The 23,208-nt window shown below is 32.6% G+C and overlaps 2 protein-coding genes across 5 annotated transcripts in view; both read left to right on the top strand.

Annotated features, from left to right (window-relative positions):
* The window catches only part of LOC117918649 (protein PSK SIMULATOR 1), a 29,673-nt gene extending 28,756 nt beyond the window's left edge, over positions 1 to 917 (top strand). For all 3 annotated transcript variants that reach the window (XM_034835444.1, XM_034835446.1, XM_034835445.1), the window contains one exon: positions 83 to 917. In XM_034835444.1, coding sequence (XP_034691335.1) covers positions 83 to 587 — 505 coding nt within the window. In that variant the 3' untranslated portion in view covers positions 588 to 917. The remainder of the gene's footprint in view (positions 1 to 82) is intronic.
* A 4,968-nt stretch (positions 918 to 5,885) lies between these two features.
* LOC117917322 (oxysterol-binding protein-related protein 1C-like) lies at positions 5,886 to 20,097 on the top strand. 2 transcript variants are annotated; one of them, XM_034833558.1, is made up of 10 exons: positions 5,886 to 6,718; positions 7,240 to 7,596; positions 8,527 to 8,626; positions 8,759 to 9,201; positions 16,090 to 16,245; positions 17,070 to 17,237; positions 17,311 to 17,451; positions 19,158 to 19,388; positions 19,478 to 19,591; positions 19,743 to 20,097. In XM_034833558.1, the coding sequence occupies exons 1-10, from the start codon at positions 6,269 to 6,271 to the stop codon at positions 19,911 to 19,913; spliced, it is 2,331 nt and encodes a 776-aa protein (XP_034689449.1). In that variant the 5' UTR covers positions 5,886 to 6,268; the 3' UTR covers positions 19,914 to 20,097. The 2 variants fall into 2 exon arrangements, with proteins under 2 accessions (XP_034689449.1, XP_034689448.1); XM_034833557.1 differs by having other exon boundaries at positions 5,887 to 6,718; positions 8,756 to 9,201.
* The last annotated feature ends 3,111 nt before the right edge of the window (positions 20,098 to 23,208 follow it).

Genomic DNA, 23,208 nt, shown 5'->3' with positions numbered 1-23,208 from the left:
TGTTTCATTTTTTGGGAATTGGATACGTATGCAAGCATGAAAAAAAATATGGGTTCTCATGCGTACAGTTCTGACTAAACAGGAAGGCAGCTGTGCAGACTGATGTGATTCAAATTGCAACATTCCATCATGCAGACAAGGAGAAAACCGAAGCATTCATTCTTGAACAAATACTGTGGCTTCAGCATTTGGCAAGCCGGTCCCAGCATGGAACCAATGGTGTAGGTGTGAGGTCAACTACCAAATCCCCAACAAGCTCATCCACCCATAAACCAAATCAACAACCCAATGACAAAGCCACCAACGCACCCTCACCCATCCTAACTGAAAAAGACCAGGAAATGCTGCAGAACATGAGTAAGAAAAAACGAGCCTCAAGAATCAGCAAGAGCCAGGACTTCGACTCAGTGAAAACCGGGCTAAGAAAACACAACAGGCTGAGCAAGAGTGGCAGCTACTCCCCAACAAGAGGAAGCAAGGAGTTAGCACCTGTGACCAGGCTCTCATCAGGCTTGCCCGTCATTGATTTCGGTATTGACAAGAAGAAGGCTTTGGATGTGATTGATAGAGTAGACACTGTCAGATAGAAGGGCTTCACATATTCTGCAGATTGCAGCCTGTGTAGCATGGAAAGATGGGATTCCATTACTTTGGTTCATATGCAAGGCAGGTATCTAAAAACAATACAGTGCTGAGTTGTGTGTATATGATTTTGTGGCTCAAGCTTGTGTAAACTATGACCCCGTATTTTACCCGGTGCGTAGAAAACATTTCCGGGAAAATTTGTAGCTCCAAGACGATGACAGTGATGATGATGGTTTCCTGTATCAGAAGGAAGGCCAATTGAGAAAGATGTATTTGTAAATGTCACACATTTTCTGAGTTTCATAGCCCAAGGCGGAGGTTTTGTTTCTTCTTTTCTTGGTTGTGCTTTCTCCCATCGTTTCCCTGTAGTTGAAACACGATTCCTACTTCATTTTCTAAGGTGGGCAAAAAAGAAAAAAGAAAAAAAGGAGGATTAATGTAAAAATTCTGATTAAGATTGAGTTTTTAACCTTTTAGTACCAATTCACAAGGGCTAAATGTGAGATTAATTTGATTTTAATGTATTTATTAAAAATATTAAAGATAAAATCACACCACATAAATTCATTTTTAAAAAAGAAAAAGAAAAAAGAAAATTATGCATTAAAAATAAGTCTAATATGCTTATTAAAATTTTGGAAATATCATTTCAACATTTATATTATTTAATGGGAGAAATATTTTTCTAAAAGGACAATTTCCTTTGAAAAATAATAAAAAAACTCAACTATGTTCACTAGCTTATGATTTAATGTTTTATAAAAAGGTTGATGTTAATGATATCTTCTAAAAGTTATTGAAAGAGATTATCATCCTTTAAGAGCTTATGGGACTAAAAATTAGTGTGAAAGAGTTAAATTTTGCATAATTGATGGAAAGAATATGTAATAGTAAGAGACGAAAATTCCCCATTAAGCTATCACATCAAATATATATATATATAATATTGTAATTGTATGCATAAGAGGCTCTTTGACCTAAAGGGTCCAATAGAAATTAGTAAACGAGAGAGAAATTATTATAAAAAAATGTACTTAAAGTTTGTTTGACGGTGATTCTAAAAAGTGTTTCTAATCTTTCTAACATTTGAAAATATTTATTATTTAAGTATTAGAAATGTTACAAATGTTTTTAAAAATTAGTGTCAAATGCACACTTAGTCTTGAAACAAATAATATTAAAAAAAAATATCTCTTCACTACAAAATATAAATAAATAAATAAATAAATTTAAGCTAAATTCCATTTTTGAGACCTTTTATTTATATTTTTTATGTTTAAAGTTTAAACTTTTTATTCGCCTTTTCTTGATTGCAAAAAAATAAAATAAAATTAAAACAAATAAATAAATTTAGGCTAAATTCAATTTTTTTAAGACATATTTTATTTATATTTTATATGGTTAAAGTTTAAACTTTTTATTCGGCTTTATAAATAAATTTTGGGTTAAATTCTATTTTTTATTTATATTTTTTATGGTTAAAGTTGAAACGTTTTATTTGTTTTTTATTTTTTACTAAAATAAATAAATAAATAAATTTGGGTCAAATTCTATTTTTTAACATATCTTTTATTTATATTTTTTATGGTTAAAATTTAAACTTTTTATTCGTCTTTTCTTCTTCATTGCAAAAAATAAATAACTAAATAAATAAATAAATTTGAGCCAAATTCCAATTTTTAAAATGTCTTCTATTTATTTTTTTTTATGGTTAAATAAACTGTTCCATCTCAATCTTTAAGCCATTTTACAATTAGTTTCTGCATATTTAGAATTAAATAATTTACCTCTTAAAATTATTTAATAGTTTGACTTCACTTTAAAAAAAATACTAATATAAAAACTCATGTGTGAAAATATAATAATCATTTAAAAGGTTTGAATATTAAGTGATAATATTTAATCATTTTGTGATATATTATAAAATCTAGAACTTTAGGAACAAAGTACAAAGATCAAAAAGTTCAATGAAATAATAGTTTTTAAATAATTTTTTTTGTCTTATTTTTAATTACGTTTTCCATGAAAATAAAATAAAAGAACTTTTTTTTAATTCTTTTAAATGTTAAACAATTAGAAACATGGTTCACACACCATGTGGACATAATTTATGAATGTGCATGAAATTTGCACCATTATAAAGGTGTTACATTAATTGTACAAGACAAATATACTAATTATACAAGGATCATACAAGGTTGTCATTTGTGGAGGATTTCAATCGATTTTGAAATACTTTTTTTTTCTTGTCATCTAAGAACTACACTATGATACCATATATTCCTCTATCACTCACTTATGTCATGTACTTTATTTAACTTGCACATGATAATTCGAATACTTACCTCAATAATGATATTTGAAAAAAAAAAATTGTTTTCCACCATTTTTTGAACCAAACAATTGGAAACATAGTTCATACATCCTATGTCGACACATCATTTATATATGTGAATGGAATTTGCACAATTATACAAGGACATTAAACTAATTGTACAAGACAAATGTGCGGACTGTACAAAAGGTGTACAACGCTTCCTTTCGTGAATAATTCAAATTGATTTTGAACAACTTTTTTTTTCTTATCCAAGGACTGCACACTCTCATGCCACACATTCCTCTATCACACACCCATTTCATGTACTTTATTTAATACACATATAGTAATTCAAATGCTTACTACACTAACGATGTTTGAGGAAAAATTTTACTTTGAAATTAACACGTATAACAATGGAATCCCGTGAGGTAGTTGTGTGTTGTCATTTCAAACCAAAGTGTATATGGAAGAGTCATCAAGGAGTTGTCAACATATATGAATCTCACTAGGATATGGACAAAAGTGTTGTTTTGTCACTATCAAAAAGTAGTTTTATCTTGTCACTTTGAAAATGGCACATATAACAACCAGTTTTATGTTGTCATCTTTGAAGCTAAAATGAAATCAAGGTAGTAAATTATCAAGATTTATTAACCACCTCTTACTCTTATGAGTTGTATATATAGACCTACAACCTTAGCTTGTACAATGTATGCTTATAACAAGGGTTTAGTATATTACAAGATTTTTATTTTCCATCATCAGATATAGTTACTAATAAGAAGATGGATTCTAGAAGAAATTGGATCCTTGTTGCTGACCACTTACATATTCCAAATAAGGCAAACTTCACTGATCGAGTATGCATAATGGATAGGGAGTGAGTTTATAGGGTGCATGAACAAAATGGATTAGTCATGGACTTACAATTGCTACATGCATAAGTTCTCTTATATGCAATTCAAATGCATCATGAAGGAATGCATCCTTGAGAAGATGCATTATTTGAGATGCGATGAAAAAGTAATCAAATGACGTGTTGTAGAACTCAAGATCTATTGTTGCGTATTTGCATCCAATTTGCACTACAATGGGCAAGATTTGTTAATTCAAGAATATGACAATATTTTACGTATAATAGAACACATGTTTGATTAGAAACAAGTTTTCTTCATAGTGTTGGTACAATGGGCAAGATTTGTTAATTCAAGAATATGACAATATTTTACGTATAATAGAACACATGTTTGATTAGAAACAAGTTTTCTTCATAGTGTTGGTGCAACTAACCGAGTGTCTAGCCCGTGGAACCATAATACATTGTTAATTTGCACCTTATGAAAGAGTGAAGTTATTTCCTCCACTAGCTATGATTATCATTCAATCGTAATATAAATTACAATGTCCTTCCATTTTTGTAATCCATTTTTTTTGTTTGTATATCCCTATGTTCAAAGGCTCCATATTTAGAATTTTAAAAATTCCAATTCTACATCAATCATGACATTATCCAACCATTTCATCTTACTCCACCACTTGAAATTGAAGTACAATCTATTAAGAGTTGAGAATATTATTAATTTGATCTAATATAAATAATTCTATATTTTATAAATATGTTTTAAAGTTAATGTTTTTTTAAATATAATAAAAAAAATTTAGTTATAATAAATGTATGATCTTATTGAATATTTTTAGTAATTCTTGGTTGATTGAACTCTAACTTTATCATTTTTAATAAAATAAATAAATAAATAAATGAAGTTAAATATAGAACAAAAAAATCAATTTTTATAGTAATTATAAATACGATATTAAACTAATTTATACTAAAATTATTTTTAATATATAATTATATGGCATTGATGTTATACCTCTTGAAGGTTTTATGATATGTTGATAACTTCATCTTCCGTCTATATGTACACTATTTTAAAAAAATTATTCTAGTCATATTAATTCTATCTAAGTTATGTTATGACTGATCCAAACCAACTAATTTTTATAAAAATCGTTTATTTATTCCACTCGAAACCTATGAATCTTATTTGAAATTGGGTTGAGAATCTCCAACCGAAAGTGAGGTTGAGTTGGGTTTGAATCGGCTTTCGACCCATACAATTTACATTCAAGAGAATATTTATGATTATTTATATAAATCTACTTCACCTTATTATGAATTCCGCTTCCTTCAAAAATTTTGTAAAGACAAAATTAAAAATAAAATGATAAAAAATGTAAATACATGAAGTTAAAAGTATAAATGCACTTTCATTTTTGAATTATTTGTCCTATTGAATTTCCTACTTTTGAATTTTTTAATTTCACATTTTTGCATGGTTTTTTTGTTATAATTTTTTTTTCTTATTTATTTATATAATTTATTAATTTAAGATATTTAATTTATTGGTAAATTAAATATTAATTTATTAGTATTTTTACATATTTATAAATTTAATTTATTAAATATTAATTAAAAGTTTAACGGTGAAACCACATTTGAAAATTAAAACTTTGTTAAAATATAAAGTGACAGTTGAAACTCTTTATTTTTCTTGGGCTTCCAAATTATAAACTTCTCGTTATTTGGACAATCCTGAATCATATGTCCATGTTTCCCACAATCAAGGCAAACTCTAGTCTTTTTATAGTATGACTTACCCTAATATTTCTTACAACAAATACAATATATCATATTTGTATTTATATAAGGGTATTCGGGATATCTCACATTTGATATAGAAAAATGTTCTTTAATATTATATAAGTATTATCCCTCCTAATCTGTAGACGTGTTTTAAAGTCGTGAGTATCCGGAGTTGGAGCAGACAACATTAGGTGCAGTGGTACCGGATCCTCCGTGTAAACAAAAGGACGATTTTTTTTATGTAAGTTAGCATTCTCCAAAACAGTACGGAAGTTGATATAAAAGGATAGGAGTGGAATGTACGTGGAATGGGAAGGGCAGCGGGTTGCGTACAAATAAGAGGAGGAAAGCATGAAACTGTAACACTCTGCGCGGGGAACGTGTGATGAAGACATGGCATGCCACGCCCACCGCTCAACGTCTCTCTCTTCTTCCTAACCGTCACTCCGTATTTCTCGAATCCCAAAACCCAAATGTTTAAATTACCCAGTCATTCCTCCTCCTCCTCCTCCTCACCAATTTTTTCTGAGCCTGTTGCAATAACCTCCAAATATTTTTTGTGGTCAACACTGAAGAGGTTATATTCAATTGTTGCTTCTCTTTCCAATCATGAAAGAATTCCACGAATATATTTCTCATGATTCATTGATGTGAATACATAAATCATAATTTATCTTCAAATTTTCATGTTCTTTCATGTAAATAGATATCTCTGAATGCAAACACCTCTCAATCTCAATCCTATAATGCCACCTTCCGCAGCAGGCTCCTTCCGATCCCATTCCACCAAGCATCGCCACAACTTCCGCCTCTCTTCCCCTCGCTCTGATTCCCCCTCCCCCAATCACCGCCGGCATATTCGCCGATCGGCCTCGTCGCTCCAGCCGCAGATGTCGGTTATGATCAACGACATTGTGGGCAAGGGAATCTCTGGGATTTTGTACAAATGGGTGAACTACGGCAGAGGGTGGCGCCGGCGTTGGTTCGTTTTGCAGGACGGTGTTATGTCGTATTATAAGCTTCACGGCCGTGATAAGATCACGGTCAATCAGGACACGGAGAGGGGATCCAAGGTGATCGGAGAAGCGTCGTTCCGGAGGGTATGTAGCCGGGAAATTAGGCACTCGCAACCTCGGTGCAAGCCTTTCGGGGAAATCCACCTCAAGGTATTCAATTCTGGTTCATTTGTGATTCAAATTTGAGTTTTTGTAATGATTTTATGATTGTGATTTTGAAATGTATCAGGGTTCGTTTGTGATTCAAATTTGATTTTCTGTGATTATTTTATGATTTCGATTCCTAATTGTATTAGAAATTTTTGTTTTTGTGCTTTCAAGAATATGTTGATTGATTTTAATTCAAGAATATGTTATCAGTCTTTTCCTATAATTGATTGCCATTTTCTAAATGTATTGTACATTTTATTGTGATTGTGATTTGTAAATGTGTTGTTGATTTCTTTGAATTTTAATTTCTGTAATGATTTTATTGATTGAGATTAAAGAAAAGATTGTAGGTTTCTTCTTGACAAACCATGTGATTTCAGAATGTATTGTATGTATATTCAAATGTTAATTTGTGCACTGTTTTATTTGACAGAATTTCGAATACAATATTGGTTTCTCCACTATGATACAGAAATTGAAGAAGTGGGTGTTATTGATTGTATTTTGCAAATGTTTCACAGGTTTCTTCTATACGGGAGAGCAGAACAGATGACAGGAGGTTTTCAATATTTACTGGCACAAAGAGGCTGCATTTAAGGGCAGAAACTCGGGAGGATCGGATGTTATGGATGGAGGCATTGCGGGCCATGAAGGAGCTGTTCCCTCGCGTGTCAAACAATGAGCTTATGGCTCCTTCTGAAAATGTTGTTGTCTCGACTGAGAAGTTGAGGCAACGGTTGTCAGAGGAGGGCATTTCCGAGTCTGCAATTCAGGACAGTGAGCAGATCATGAAGAGCGAGTTTACCAAGATGCATAGCCAACTTATGGTTCTCAAGCAAAGGCAGGTGATCCTTGTTGATGCATTGAGGCACTTAGAGGTAATTCAAATAGAACTCCGCGATAACTGTGCATATCATTTGCAATGAGTCTTTATTGATATTTTTTCTGTAGGAAATAGTCTTTATTTTATTATATTCATTTATCCGACTCAATAGATACATTTTTGTCTTTGATGGAGGAAAATCAATTATTGCATTTTTTTGGTTTTTTGAATTGTATATTCTACAATGAGATTTCTTGTTTGGACTCGCTATTAGTCCTGGGTATTCAAGTATATACTAGTTTGCTTTAGGAATTATTTTTCAGGGTTTATTTGAAAATAGGGATTGTTTAGGTATGTATTATTCCACAAATGTGCATCCATATTTGAAAATAAACACATGTATTAATTTTTTTTTAAATTAAACCTGAACCTATGTTTTGTCTTTATGATAAGATAAATGATATCACTGCTTCATACTTGTATCTCTAAACTATGAGCTCATGGTTATGAGTGGAATTTCTTTTGAATTAATAATAAATTTTGTGTTCAGGTTATAAATTTGTTGGATAAACACTTGGACCTACAAGTTACTGTCTTGTCTTTTATGTAGGTAGTGATATGTTATATCTACATAAGATTTAGTAACTGTGTCCACTTAGCTTTTTACATGACTTGGCTTTTCAAAATAGTGATAATATTTATTGAAATTGAAGTCAAATTATTTCTTAGATAACAACATAATGTATTTAGATATCCTCAAATTTGGAAATTTCCATATCAGGTGATTTATGTCTCCATAAATTGAGTTCTATAACATCTCCAAATTTCAATCCCTAGTGATGACCTTCATTGAATATATTTTCCTGTACTTCTATTTGGAAATATTTGAAGCTTTATCATGCATTCTATCTTATTATTACTCATAAGATATCTGATCTGGATATTTGTTTGGGATGTTGACTAAAACCTATATTTCATCTTCTAGGCAGAAAAAGTGGACTTGGAAAACACACTTGTTGATGAGAGCCAAAGACAATCTAAGGCGCAAGAGGCTTCTTCAACTGCTAGGCAACACCAAGATGATGGTACCATGATTTAACTTCGTTTTCTATTTTTATTTCAATAAATATTTCTTTTGTTGTCGTCGTCGTTGTTGTTATTGTTATTATTCTTGCTGTTGCTATTATTATTGTTATCATTGAAATGTATTTCAGAAGGAAGTGCAAGTGACTCTGATGTCGACAATGATGGACATGATGCTGCAGAGGAAGACACAGATGATGATGATGATGATGAGTTCTTTGATACTCAGGATTTCCTCTCATCAAGTTCCTTAAAATGCAGAGGATCTGATTTTCAGAGATTGTCATTTGATACTGATGACCAAGAACCTCTCAATTCTATGGATGATATTGATTCTTCCACTAGATCTAATGGAACTAATTATCCTCATGTTAGGCGCCGAAATAAATTGCCTGATGCAGTTGAAAAAGAGAAAGGAGTCAGTCTCTGGTCAATAATCAAAGATAACATTGGCAAGGATCTCACCAAAGTTTGTCTTCCAGTTTACTTCAATGAGCCCATCTCTTCCCTACAAAAATGTTTTGAAGATCTGGAATACTCATACCTTCTCGATCAAGCGTATGAATGCGGTAAAATGGTAATTTTCACATAGTATATAAGGATTCATCTTCATCTTTTTCTGCAAGTAGGTTTGCTTGCTACTAGAGCAAGAGCATTCTTTATAATATTATTTCTTATCAAATTCAAATTTCCTGATAACATATTTTTTCTTCTTGGTTGTGTTATATCATAGCTATGGAAGTTTCCTTGACAATTTATTTTTTAAGCAGTAAGCAAAGTCACTAGCACATGCCAGAGTGGAGTCCAAGTATTCACATTGCATACAGAAAACACCCAAGAACAAGAAAAGAAGAATGAATTATAAAAAACACCACTCACCTAAGATTCAACCACAAGATGGCCATCACCAAAGTCCTACAAAGATAATGAGTAACTCCTTGTTGCCCAATAGACCATCATGCTCAACCTCCTCTGTTTCAGCTTCTTGACAGATATCTTTTTGCCTTCAACAGTTATAATCCTTTCCCTCCAAATACCCCACATAATCATTGTGGAACCATTCTACTCTCCTCCTTCCTCTCCCCACAGGAAAATTTTTGCTGTCAACATGCAAAGATTTTTCACAATGACCCCAGCATCACTGATGATCTCAAAACAGAGAAAACACCAAAGATCATGACTTGAAAGCTAAGCCCATAATCACAAACAAATGGTGACCATTTCTGCATCACAGTTCCAAAAGCAATGCCTTTTAGAAAAACTTTTGCCTCAGATTATTGTCTGATCACTTAAAACACTTTCCTTAGCAGCAAACGATTCAATGAAAGATTACCTTCAACTTGCTTGGGTTTTCCAAACCTCCTCCCATGGGGCCCATCCCATCCATTACCTCCCCCCAAAAGAACACAATAATAAGATTTAACCAGTGAAGTGCCTTTGCTGCCTTCCACCTTGTTAAATCTTCCTCTTTTCATTGCTTTTCTATCTCCTTGAAGCATCTTGAAGAGGTGTTAGATTTCCTCCACCACTTCCCCATCCTGGAAAGTCCTAATGAATTTTTGATTGTTCACTCAAACCAGTTTCCACGTCATATGTCCAGCCAAAAATGGAATATTCACCTCATCTCTCCGCGAACCTGCATAACCCTCCCAACATTTCTTACTGCTGAAGGTTATATTTGTTACCCAAGATCTTAAATTTTAATGTTGATGGAGATATTGAGGTTTAGGGTTTGCCTCCCCTTGATTTGGATTGTGTGGTGGGAAAAATATGGTAGAAACTTTGAGGATAAGTGGAGAACTTTTGAAACTCTTTGGGACCTAATTCATTTCTATTCCTCTTTATGGACATCTTGTACCATTGCTTTTAAAAGGCATTCCTCTCAATGTTGCTCAACTCGATTGGAACTCGGTGTGTAGAACAAAAGGGTATGGATTGCAAGGAGAGGGGCATTTATTAGTCTCTATTGGTTGGAGATGAGCTGAACCCTATTGACTGATGAGATGCTTTATTTGCATATTCTCATGCGGTAGAATTTGGATGCAGAGGTCTCCTTAGTATAATGGAGGAGTTCAATCCCTTTTTGTATTTTTGGGTAGGATTCCTCATCCTTCTAATGTACTTACTATCATATATAATACATATTTTGTTTATGATATGTGTGTGTATTTGAGGGTCTAGAAACATGGAGATATACACAATTTATCAATTTTGGTTTTAGTTTTGAGGTAATGACCGAAAGTAATACCAAACTTGGAAATACCAAATGAAATTTTGAGAGAAGTATTAGCAGTAGTGCATCATTTATAATTAAAACATCTATGCTAATTGAGAAATCCAACAAAAATTGTGATGTCTGAAAGACTTAAAATACCAAAAGTAATCTTATAGAAAGCCAACACAAACTTGATGTCTCAAAGACCCAATACCAAAAGTTATCTTATAGAAAGACAATTAGGTGCAGTCTTCCTACAGGTGAATGGCGATGCAAAAAATTTTAGACTTCCAACTGTCTTCTTACTTTTTCACATCTTCTAAACTCCAATTCCAAATTTTTGAAAGGCCAAAATTAATCCTGTTACCAATTATAGTCTTCCTAAACATCTAAAATTCCAAAGGTAATCGACAAAAAATTTAGGCCCTGTTTGGTAACTATTTCCAAAAATAGTTCTAAAAACAGTTTTTGCAAATTGTTCTTTGATGTTTTGTAAAACAAAAGTCTGTTTGGGAACATGAAATGTTTTTAACATGTTTTTAATATTTTTAGGTATGTTTTAAAAATAAATTTTATATCTAGTGCTTTATTTTTAATCATTCGACATATTTGTATAATTATTTTTTAAAATAACTCTCCAAAAAAAAGTAAAAATAAATAAAGATGTTCTTTGAAAACATTGTGTTTTCTATTTTTAATAATAGAAAATAGAAAATAGTTGTCAAATGTATTTTCCCTTTTTTTTGTTTTGGAGAACAGAAAATTGTTTTTGAAAACAGTTGCCCAAACAAACCCTTAAACTTCCATTTGTCCTCCCATGTTTTCAAATCTTCTTAACTCCCCAAATCCAAATTTAAAAAATTTCAGAGTTCCAACTACCTACAAGTGTTTCCACTTTCTTGGGATTTCAATTCCATATTCAAAGAAATTCAATTGGTAAATTTGTCATCCATTTCTATCATGTTTGTTGAACTCCAACTCCAAATCTAATACTTATTCTTTGAAAAGATCCTTAGTTTTTGTTTTTTTTTTTAAAAATATCCTAGAAGATTGCACGTATGCTTATAAATTTTGGACAATTGATTTTTGTTTTTGTTTTTTTTTTTTTTTTTTTTGAGCATTTTATGAATTTTGTTGCAGATTCATATGGCTGCTTACAAAATCTTCCGAAGAGGAGAATATTCCTATTTGCTTTTCATTTTCAAATCAATACGAGGTATGAGGTGCTTCCCCTTTTACTTTAGGTTTCAGTTAGTCTTCTTCAAATTGTCTTTACTTGATTAGGTCTTCCTTCATCTTCTTGAGACTCATTGTAAAGCTCATAGTATCATTCTTTGCTTGAGAAAAATTGGAACTGAAAATGTTGGTGGCTTTGAAATTTTCTAAGCAAGAAAATGGTTCTTAATGGTAAGTGAGAACTTCATCTTACAAGTAAGTGGTAAATGTGTCTTCTTTTCCAATTGATTGTATATAAAGACTCAAAGTAAAACTCTTAGCTCAAGAGACCTAGCTCAAGTGGTGAGGAGTTGGGTTGGGGTTTTGGGTGGTTCAAGGTTTGAGTCCAACTGGGACCAAAAAAACATAAAAATAAAAATTACCTATCAAAAAATAATAACTATAATAATAAAATAAAAGCAAACCACTCTTGTAAAGTCCATTGTATTATTTTATGAAAGCATCCTCACAAAATACTTTATTTTTTTATGATGCATCTCTCTTGTATCATTCAAATAATTAATTGTTACATAATCGATTTAACTTTAATTTCCCATGAAGATTTGTTATGGACAAAAAGATATGCAAAATGGTGAACATGGTGTGTATAATTTTATATTTTATCCTTCTAATTAGTTTAATTATAAAATTTTATAGAATAAATCTAAAACATAACCACGACCTTCTCTTTCCTCCCCACCCCATGAAACGTTTTTTATTGCCCAAGGAAATATTGAAGGAAGTCACTATATATGGTTGAGAGATGAGCTCTCTTTCGACCAAAACTTTGAAAACCTACCTATAAGGTTGTCCCAATGGTGTAAAATTCCTAGGAGGCCTTATACATTGCCCAGGTGATGAGACAGTTGGCTTTCTGAGTAACAGGAGGAAGACTTTGATTGGAAACCAAGGGGGCATATGAAGTTACTGACATAAAAGGTTAGGAAAAGGAAAAACGTGAAAGGATATCAACGCTAATATGAGCCTAAATAAGAAATCCTCTTAAAAGTAAATAACTAAATATTAGAGTGGGAAGAATGAAAAGGCCATTTTTTGGGGGAAGCCATGAGATAGAGATTGTTTTTGAGACACCATAGAGGAGTGAAACAGTTTGGTAGAGATGCAAGAGAGAAGCAATTTTGTTATTTTCGATTTTAGATTAGTAAGAATTTGGTAGCAACAAAGAAGTTAAGAGGAATTATCAGCACAGTGTCAGTTTTTACTTACTACAGTCAATTTATCAACTTATCTCTAAAATATTTCATGATTAATAAGTTGGAGGGAGAGTGAGGTGGTTAAGAAATTAAGAAACACTAAATATTGTTAGAGACCTAGGGACAAAGAGGGGGAAAGTCTTTAAAGAGATATTAGAATAATGATTTATCTGATTTAGTAGCTTAAAAATGACAACTTTGACTCATTTTTCTTTTAAAATCATTATCAGGAGTAATTTCAAAAGTTATGAGGCTTTTCAGTAAGGACATTGTGAGAAATTATGAGAGAGATCATAACCGCTACTAGTAAGGAAGATTTAATTAATATGTTATGTAATAATAAATAAATTGGGACGAAGTGATGATGGAGAGATGAACAAGGGATAGAAATTGTCTGATAAGATGGTTGTGAAGATTCCCAAGGTTAATAAAATGATACTATGTTTTTAGCAGAGAGCTATATTGTAAAAGGACAAGATTTTTTTCCTTTTTTTGGTTAATTGGGAAAGTATACTTGGTTACCACTTACCATCAAGAACCATTTTTCTTGGTTGGTTAATCTCAAAGCATAAACTTATTTAGTGTTTATTTTTTGACACTTTAAAAGCAAACATGATACTGTGAGCTAGAACAAACACAGAAAATTTGAAGAAAATGAAGTGATGCCCTAGTCAAACATAGGCAATTTGAAGAAGATGAAATGAAAATCCCTAATCAGTAAAAGGGGAAGTATCTTGTACAATTTATTAATTCATAAATGCAAAGTAGATAGAGATTTAAATTTATAAGTTTTTAATATTGTCTTTATGTCATTTTTGTTTCTAAAAAAAAATGAAATTGATGGTGAGAGGAAGATTTATGGTTGGAGATTGACCAATTTTCAAGGTCTGTACATTTTTTATATTTAAATAAATAAATATTCTTCTTTACATTAAATCAAAGTTAAAGTGGACATTGTCTTATTTGCCATTTCCATGCTTATATAAAGTTATAAACTTTGAGATGGGAAGGCATTTATGGATTACCTATGGCAGGGAGAGGGTACTTATATGGATTTCATTTTCACTTTATCAAAGCAAATTTTCTGTTCTATATTATATTTGACATTTGTGAATACATTTTTCTAGTAATGGCATCAAACACATGTTGCATTGCTCACGGATCACATGTGTTGATCCTTTAAGTATTTTGTCATTCAACATCAAAATATCTTATCTCTGTGTTATAATAAATCTACTTCACCAAATTAGTTAAAGTAAGTTACTATATTTCAATAAGATTATATCCAATAATAAATGCTGTCAAGTTCTGGTTAGTGTGTGTGTCGTCTTTTTAATGTAATACCAATAATTGGATATTGTTAATCTAGATGTTCTCAGGAATATGGATCAAGATGTCATTGAGAATGGTTTGTCATAATTTCTCTTTCTTTCTTTTTTTTTCTTTTTGTTCTCTGTGTGTGTGTGTGTGTGTTTGGGATTCAAACTTTGAAATACCCAAATGGGGTTTGTACTTGTGCAGATAATCATGTGCATAGTTATCAAGCTTGTTTGAATATAATACCATTTCATTAACTTACATTTTTCATTTAAACTCAACTCTTTCTCACAGTTGTTTGGTGGGTTTAAGATCAACCTTGTATGTATAACTGGTGGTATTTTTCACTCTTCAAAGGAAATAAATAGTGGGAAATTTTATTGCAGAAGTAATGGAAATTGCAAAATAATACCTCTAATAATACAAGAAAAGGAATCTTATAAAACAAAAGTCTACAAGAAAAGGAAAAAGGCCCCTTTCTCCGGTGTATCCACTTCACTACTGGTGCTAGTCAGTATAGATAGTTTTTTTTATTACTATGTGGATACCTTATGGAATAAATAATGTTGGCATATGCTGCATCTGTCCTTGACCAAAACCTCTTTTTCATCCTCAATCTAATTATTAATTGACTTTAATGTTGAGATATGGAAATAAATGATTGGAGGATTTCAGTCCGTTTGGATTGGAAAGCAATTCTGCTTGCCTTTTCAGTTATGTTAAATTCTGTTCCCCCTGTTAAAGAATCTTGAATTACTATTTTTGCTTAAATAAAACCTCCAAGTTTTGGGAGTATATAGGAAAAAAAAAAATCATGTTTTTTCCTTTTTCTTTGGGGAATATCTAAGTACTTCGCAAGGCAAAACCTGATCGAAGATATGCAGGTCACTCCATTTTTGTATTAGAAATCTGGTAGCAGTTGGTGGCATGCAATCATCCTTATTTTGAGGAACCGGCTTCTTGTTCCTTGTAGCAGGAGACAAGATGTATGCTGGCTTTGTTTAGACATATCTTGGACTAGAAAATGCAAGCAGCAAGATGGTGCAAGAGACCTCCTGTTCAAGTTTCCTTTGATTCACCAATGCTAACTGATCCCCTATTCTATGCAATGCATTTTTTTTAAATAGTATTATTTATCAAACTCTATGAAAAACTTGGGTAAATGATGTTCAATTAAATAAGAAACTTAATGTAGAAATCTGAGGATGCTAAAATGAATGAGCTTGAGGGAAACTACAGATTTAGTAAATTTGTTTTTTTCTTTCCTCATAATTTAGAAACATAGGCTGCAATGTTTTATGTGTCATTTCATTTTGTACTTGACATTTCTGTTCTAGTTATGATTTTGTATTTTGTTCAAATTTCATATGATTATAAATATGCTTGGAATTTGTTTCACTTTGAAGTGTCAAGTTTTAAGTTATTTAGTTACCTACAATTAATTCCAAAGTTGAGTATTCATCTTTTCTGATTTTTTACAAACCTTCTCTGTAAAACTTTGTAGGGTAATAGCCTTCTGAGGATCCTAAATGTAGCAGCATTTGCTGTATCTGGCTATGCTTGTACTGATGGTAGAAATTGTAAGCCATTTAATCCATTATTGGGGGAGACATATGAGGCTGATTACCCAGATATGGGCCTGCGTTTTATCTCAGAGAAGGTATCACATATATTATTAGAAGCTTCTTGAAAACATATTTCTTTCATTTTTGTCCAACTTTGTGGAACAATTTTTTCTGTGTGCTTATTTTCTTAGAATTCACCTTGATCTTATAGTTATCATGACTCTATAAATAACACAGACTGCATTTTCACCTGTTGCCTATCTGGTATGATCTCATTTATGTTGAGTTAATAATTTGTTTTACTATATTGAGGTTGTATTTGGAAAAAGTTATGAATTAAGTTCTGTTAGATAAAATGTCTGATCACAGAATGAACTACAGATATGACATTTGACATGCACATAGGAGAATTCAATCTGGTGACATTACCCAATTGTCCTTGTGTAAATAAATATTGCCTACATACACACCATATGCAAAAATAGGGAGACAAGTTTGGAATGTTTGGAAAAATTGTATGACTAATTATCTTTCAAATATTGAAGATATTGAACAGAATTAACAAGTGGTTGTAATACTTTAGTCTGTTTTAAATGCAATCGTGGAAGCCTTAAAGCCTTTTGTGGTCTCTATTAGTATTAACTTCTTTACCATGGGTCAAATCATTATTGCTGGCACCATAAATTTGTGGAGCATTTTGTTCTGGAGATACCGGACTCTTATCTCACCTAATAGAGGGGTATGATGCTTGTTCTAGTGAAATCTCTTCCCATATAGCATTTTTTAATTTTTTTTCCACTTTGTTTTTGGGTAACTGAAATTAGTGATTGGCTCCCTTTTTTTTAATATATATATATGCTCCATATTATTTTATTGGTAATACTGGTTAAATAATTACACTTCGGTTATCTTGATATAGGTTAGTCACCACCCTATGATTGTTGCATGCCATTGTGAGGGTCATGGTTGGAAACTATGGGGAGACAGCAACCTAAAAAGTAAATTCTGGGGCCGTTCTATTCAGCTTGATCCTGTAGGTCTTTTGACTTTGGAGTTTGATGATGGAGAAGTTTTTCAGTATAGGAAGGTATGTTTATGACAACAGAAGAACTTCCATTCTTTGTAACATTCCTGCTTAATAGTGAACACTCTAATATCAGGTAACGACATCCATCTACAACCTGATTTTAGGGAAACTCTACTGTGAACATTATGGCACAATGCATATACGAGGAAATCGTGACTACTCTTGTAAGATAAAATTCAAGGAGCAATCTATTGTTGATCGAAATCCTCATCAGGTGCCCTTTCTTATTCTCATTCTTTTTAGGAAAAATTAAATATTCTTCATGCAGCAAATTCCTCGTCTATCAACATTTGAAAATAATTCTTTTATGCTACATTTATCTTAATAATTTAAGTTGCTATTCAAATGGGTAAACATTAAGGTCAATGGCTGGACACACTTTGCCGTTAATATTTTTTTTCTGCTTTTGCTATATATTTACCGATCTGTTATGTGATTTTTTTCGGCAAGTTTAAGAAGGGGCTTCATTCTTGTGATGCATGTTGATGGAAATACTTTGTACAATGCACACTTGGGGAAAAAATAAAATAGCATAAGACATGATTATGTAATATGTCTTACCTTACATAGTTGCAAATCTAAAATTGCCATTATTAGGCCTTAGAAGCTAGTGCTGTCTAAAGGCTACCAACTTCATACATAAGCTAATAATTTTGCAGTGTTTCCTAATTTGAAGCAGGACGTAAGCATTAAGATTGTCAATGATCGCCTTATTGTACTAAGGCTTTACCCTTTTTTCTAACCTCAAGGCTCTACTCAGAGTGTTTGCTGGAAAAGAGCTGGGTTTTCTAGATTTTCAACCTTTTCTCTCGAACAAGAGAGGCAGAATCAGTCCTGGAAGCCCTAGTTTTGAGCTGATATTTTTGTTTAAATGTAGTGAGAAAATAAAAGCATTATCAACAGCTAATGCCATACACCTGTGATTTCCACAGAGATGGTGGAAAGTGAAGGGTCAAGGTTGAACACTATGCTGCGTGTCAACTCTTCACTTTTTTCATTTGCCTGTTAACCAAGTGGCAGCCCTAATTTTTAGAGGAGTCTTAGAGCTTGTTTGGTAGAGATTCTAGGAAATGTTTCTAGCCTTTCTAGAACTTGAAAACATTTCTTTTGATGAAAATTTTCAAGTACTAGAAAGGTTAGAAGCCTTTCTAAAATCACTGCAAAACGGATTCTTAGTCTTCCAAAGGGGTTTGGGTTGGAGACAAAGACCAAAACTCTTTCATCATGAATGCAGGTGATTAATAAACATGCATTGAGGAGAGTTGGGAGAATCCTCCCAAGGGGATTATGAGTAAATTTAAAAAAAAAAAAAACCAAACAAACAAACAAATGAGCATGTTAGAAATTGATGTCTCAAATTGATGAAAGACTAAGAGAAAATAAGCGAGGCAAGCAGGTGGGCAGCCACGCTTGAGATCCTCCCACAGTTCAATTCTCAATCCATCACCAACAATGCATCAACTTTGGCAAATCAGGGATGACTTTCCATGGGCCATTATGTGACTTCCTCACCATGGAATTGGCATCCAATTGATAATGGCATGACTAACAGGTTATCTTAATTCATAAGGAAATGTCGTAATCACCTCACATTACAAATAAAGATGAATAGTAACGAGCAATAACCTATTCTAGCCTTGGAGGCCTTATAAAGTCATGAGTCATGAGCACTGTGTCTTGTGCATGAATTGTGGAGAAAGAGACTTCATCTAATGGAATAGCTTGGGTTTGTATCTCACTGCCACCTATTCTAGCCTTCTCATGAATGCTACCTGTTGTCTCTCATATCCCTTGTTCTTATGCTCAGGCTTCCTGTGTGTTATACAGGTTGTTTTAACATCCTTTGGAATTTTCATTGCATAAATTTTACTCTGCAAGCATGTAATGGAACTCTTGTAACCCGAGTCAGTATTATTGCAGGTACAAGGCATAGTTCAAGACAGGAAAGGGAAAACAGTAGCAACATTGTTTGGGAAGTGGGATGAGAGCATGCATTATATGAATGGAGACTGTTCTGGGAAAGGAAAAGGATCAGATCCATCATCAGAGGCACAATTGCTTTGGAAACGGAGCAAACCATCCAAATTCCAAACTAAATATAACTTTTCAAGTTTTTCTATGACCCTAAACGAGCTCACCCCAGGACTTGAGGTATGTTTCTTACTCATCTGCATTGGTGTGGAAGTGTAAGTGGAAGCCTTCCTTCCATGTTCAGTTTGCATAAAAACTTTGAAACACAGGAAAAGCTGCCGCCAACAGACTCAAGGCTCAGACCTGATCAGAGATGTTTAGAGAACGGGCAATATGAAATGGCCAATTCAGAGAAGTTGAGGCTGGAGCAAAAGCAGCGTCAGGTGATACGCATTACACAAAAACGCTTGCCTTTTACTTTCCATTTTTATTTTTGCTTATACTCATGTGAACCTGCATCTGCATTGTGATCATACATACCATTCATGATAAAAGCAGTGGATACCAATACACAATGTTGTCATTGTAATGCAGGCCAGCAAGATGCAGGAGAGAGGTTGGAAGCCGAGATGGTTTGCGAAGGAGAAAGGTGAGAATGCATACCGCTATGTTGGCGGTTATTGGGAGACCAGGGAAGCTGGGAAGTGGGAATCATGTCCTGATATCTTTGGCCAAGTTCACAAGGATCATACTTTGGACTCATAAAATGCTGAAGAGCCCCTCCATTCTTTTATTATTATCACTATTAGTATTATTTTTGTCAAGTTGTGTCCATTCTTTTTCCCAAATATATACCACAAAATTGTCTCCCATGCTTGTATTTTTAGCCAATTGAGATACCACAGGAAATGCATTGAAAAACTATTAATAAGTTGCACTTTTTTTTTCTTTTTCCGTCTTCTATTACAATTTGGTTCATCAAATTAGCCATTTGCAATGTACAGTTCCTTTTGTGCCCAAACTCTCAGAGTTCGGTTTGGGCCTCAGTTCACACAAAAAAATAGTTTCATTTGCTCGTAAGGGTGGTGTTATTTTTTTGTTGAATAGAAAAAGTCAAAATATTTGGTTTTTTTTATTTAGCTAAAAGTAACACATGTTGATATCAATCAACATAGTTAAAGTGAACTTGTTATCAATAGGTTTAGTTTAGTTATGTTATTAATATCAACAACTTATTTTTAGCTAAACTATAAAAACAAAATATTTTAATTTTTTTATATAGCAAAAAAACACACTTTAGATCTTATTTGTTTGTAATTTGATCTAATTAGTTTCTATCTAAATCTCTTTCTTTTCTTTTCTCTTTTTCATATTTTATTATTTATCAATAGCTCACATTGAAATTTCAGTTCTATAGGTATCACTTCAATACCTTATTTTTTACAAAAAGGTTAGCTTAAGCGTATAGATTATTTATTATTCAAAAATTCATTTTAATTAAACAGGAATTTTAACTTGAAGGTTTTAATTAGGCTTTAGAAACCCATGATGTAAATCTTGTGTTCCAATTAAGGAAATTGTATCTACAATTGAATTTAACTTGGTTGTTTTAACACAATTATGATCATTTTTTCTCCAATACAAATCAAGATCCTTGTGGTATCCTTATGAAAACATACCCACCTACCACCCAAAAAAAAATTAATTTGTTTAGTAAAAGGGACTTGACTAATCACTTATAGATAAATATGGTTGGTGAATTTTAAAATTTTATAACTTTTGTTCTATATTTATCCATTTCTAAAATATAGATTTTTATTATTAAATAATTTTATACTAAAATGTGTATTTTCAAAGTTAATTTTTTTATTATTAGTTCCTTGATGTAAAGAAATTAAAATTCTAAAATTCTAAAAAAGTTTGTTTTAGTTGATGTCTAGGAATTTAAAAATGTTAAAATTGAATTTCTTTTAAAACAAATCTTATATTTTTAGTTATTTAATGTAGTAAAATTATAAGTTCAAATAAACTCTACTTAATTAATTTATAAGAACTAATATTTTACTAAAGGATTACTAAAAAATTTAAAATTATATTTAAGAAAAAAAAACAAAAAAAAAATGACACATTGTATATATGTTCATTATACCTTTCTCCATGGAACACGTATATGGATGTGAAGATTTATTTCACTTGGTTCACATGTCGATGAGAGTTCATATGTGAGCTTCCCAAGATCCCCATTTTACTCGATTCCATCTTGATATATATTTTTGGGTTAGAGTGTGAGCCATTTTGACGTTTAAGAGAGTAATGAGTGATCTTTCCCTTAGGTCTTTTGATTTTTGCCTTGTTCATTGTTCCATCCATCTCTAGTGTGACTAATTTCCATGCCTTAATATAGGTAGACAACCATTCACTTTCCTTTCTCTTTGATTGCCTTTATCTTCGTTTCATGACTTCTTTTCATTCTTCCACATTTGATTTCTTTCTTTTCTCATCTTGCTCGATGCTCAACTTACATTTACCATTCATAGGTTGTTCTTGCTTACCCTATTGACATTTGATGCTTCATTCATCTACCATCATTGTATTCATATAGGATATCCCTAGGTCCATGACTCATGAGGTTTTCTATGCATTACATCTCACGTATGAGGAATGGGGATTATACCATCGGGATTATTGAGCTTATTTCCTTTTGCTTTTTTCACCCTTTTACCCTAGCCTACATTATATCCTAGGTCTGAAGGCTACCTTAAGGCTATGATTTCGTGCATTATGTTGGATAGCTCACAAATGGACAATACTTGAGATTAGTTAGAGATCACTTGGATCATGATAGATGAGAAGATGTGTGGTGACCTTATACTAGGGCATAGTCTTCTTATTGATGGGTTGTTGAGATGACCCTACACTAGGGCATAACCATTCTAATCTTTCTATTAGAGCATGATAGATAAGAAAATGTGAGGTGACCTTATACTAAGGCATAACCTTCTTATTAATGGATTGCTAAGATGACCCTATACTAGGACATAACTGTTAGGACATAAAGTCTTGTGGAAGAATTCTTGCTTTGTTTGATCTCTTGAGGATTTGACATATTTTTTGTGTCTCATCCATAGAGATAAGTTGTAAGTTTGGAAGGGGAATGGTCGCATCTTCTTTCAAAACCTAAAGGTTCCCATTTTCCAATCTTTAAGGTCGCACTTCGCTTTTGTCGTCTATGAAAGGTGGTTGACTCTCACTTCATCGAGATCTTGGAATGTACCTAAAAATTAGGGAAGTAGTGACACTCATAAAGTCCAATGTCGATTTCTTTTTAGAATTTCTCTTTTTCTTTGATTCGAGTCATCACTGGTTGTGAGATTTTTCCTGCTAATGTTGACCTACACTACTCAACTTTTCCCTTAAGTTTAGCCTTCCTAGTGGAGGGAATGATCGCAAGAAGGACTTCCTCATTCTCATGAATCCATGGTCACCCGAGTAATACGTTGTAAGATGTTTTTGCATTGATTACATGAAACAATGTGTTCGAACTCAACTCACCTATAACAAGCTCTAGGTGAATCATACCAATAGCTCGTTGTCTCCCTTGATTAAAGCCTTGGATCATTAGGCGACTTTGAGTTAGTTCTTTCGTAGCAATCCCGAGTCGTTTCATTCTTGCTTTAGGCATGATATTTATTGTAGACCCTCCATCAATTAAGATGCGAGTGATATTTTCTTTCCATATGTACTCGGTAACAAATAGGGGTTGATTATGTGGTTTTGACCCTAACTGAAGGTCTTCGTCGATAAAGGTGATGGTTGCACAACATTTGGCACAACTGTGGCTTTCATCCCGAAGTCTTTTTGTCATCTTTATTTTAGTGGCATAAAGTGTTGCATTCTTAAGTACTTGAATCAACGCATTTCACATCTCATTAGGAAGTTGTGACATTTCGTGGCTACTAAACAGTGAGGGTAGGTGTTGTAGGCTTGCTACTACCCCATCTTCTTCCTTAGTTTTTCTTGACTCAACACCAAGAATGTTTTCCTCATCTTCACTTAACCC

The sequence above is a fragment of the Vitis riparia genome, chromosome 7, assembly GCF_004353265.1.
Source record: "Vitis riparia cultivar Riparia Gloire de Montpellier isolate 1030 chromosome 7, EGFV_Vit.rip_1.0, whole genome shotgun sequence".
NCBI classification, from domain to species: domain Eukaryota; kingdom Viridiplantae; phylum Streptophyta; class Magnoliopsida; order Vitales; family Vitaceae; genus Vitis; species Vitis riparia.
Note: the sequence above shows the minus strand (reverse complement) of the source record. Positions and strands in the feature narration are given on the sequence as shown.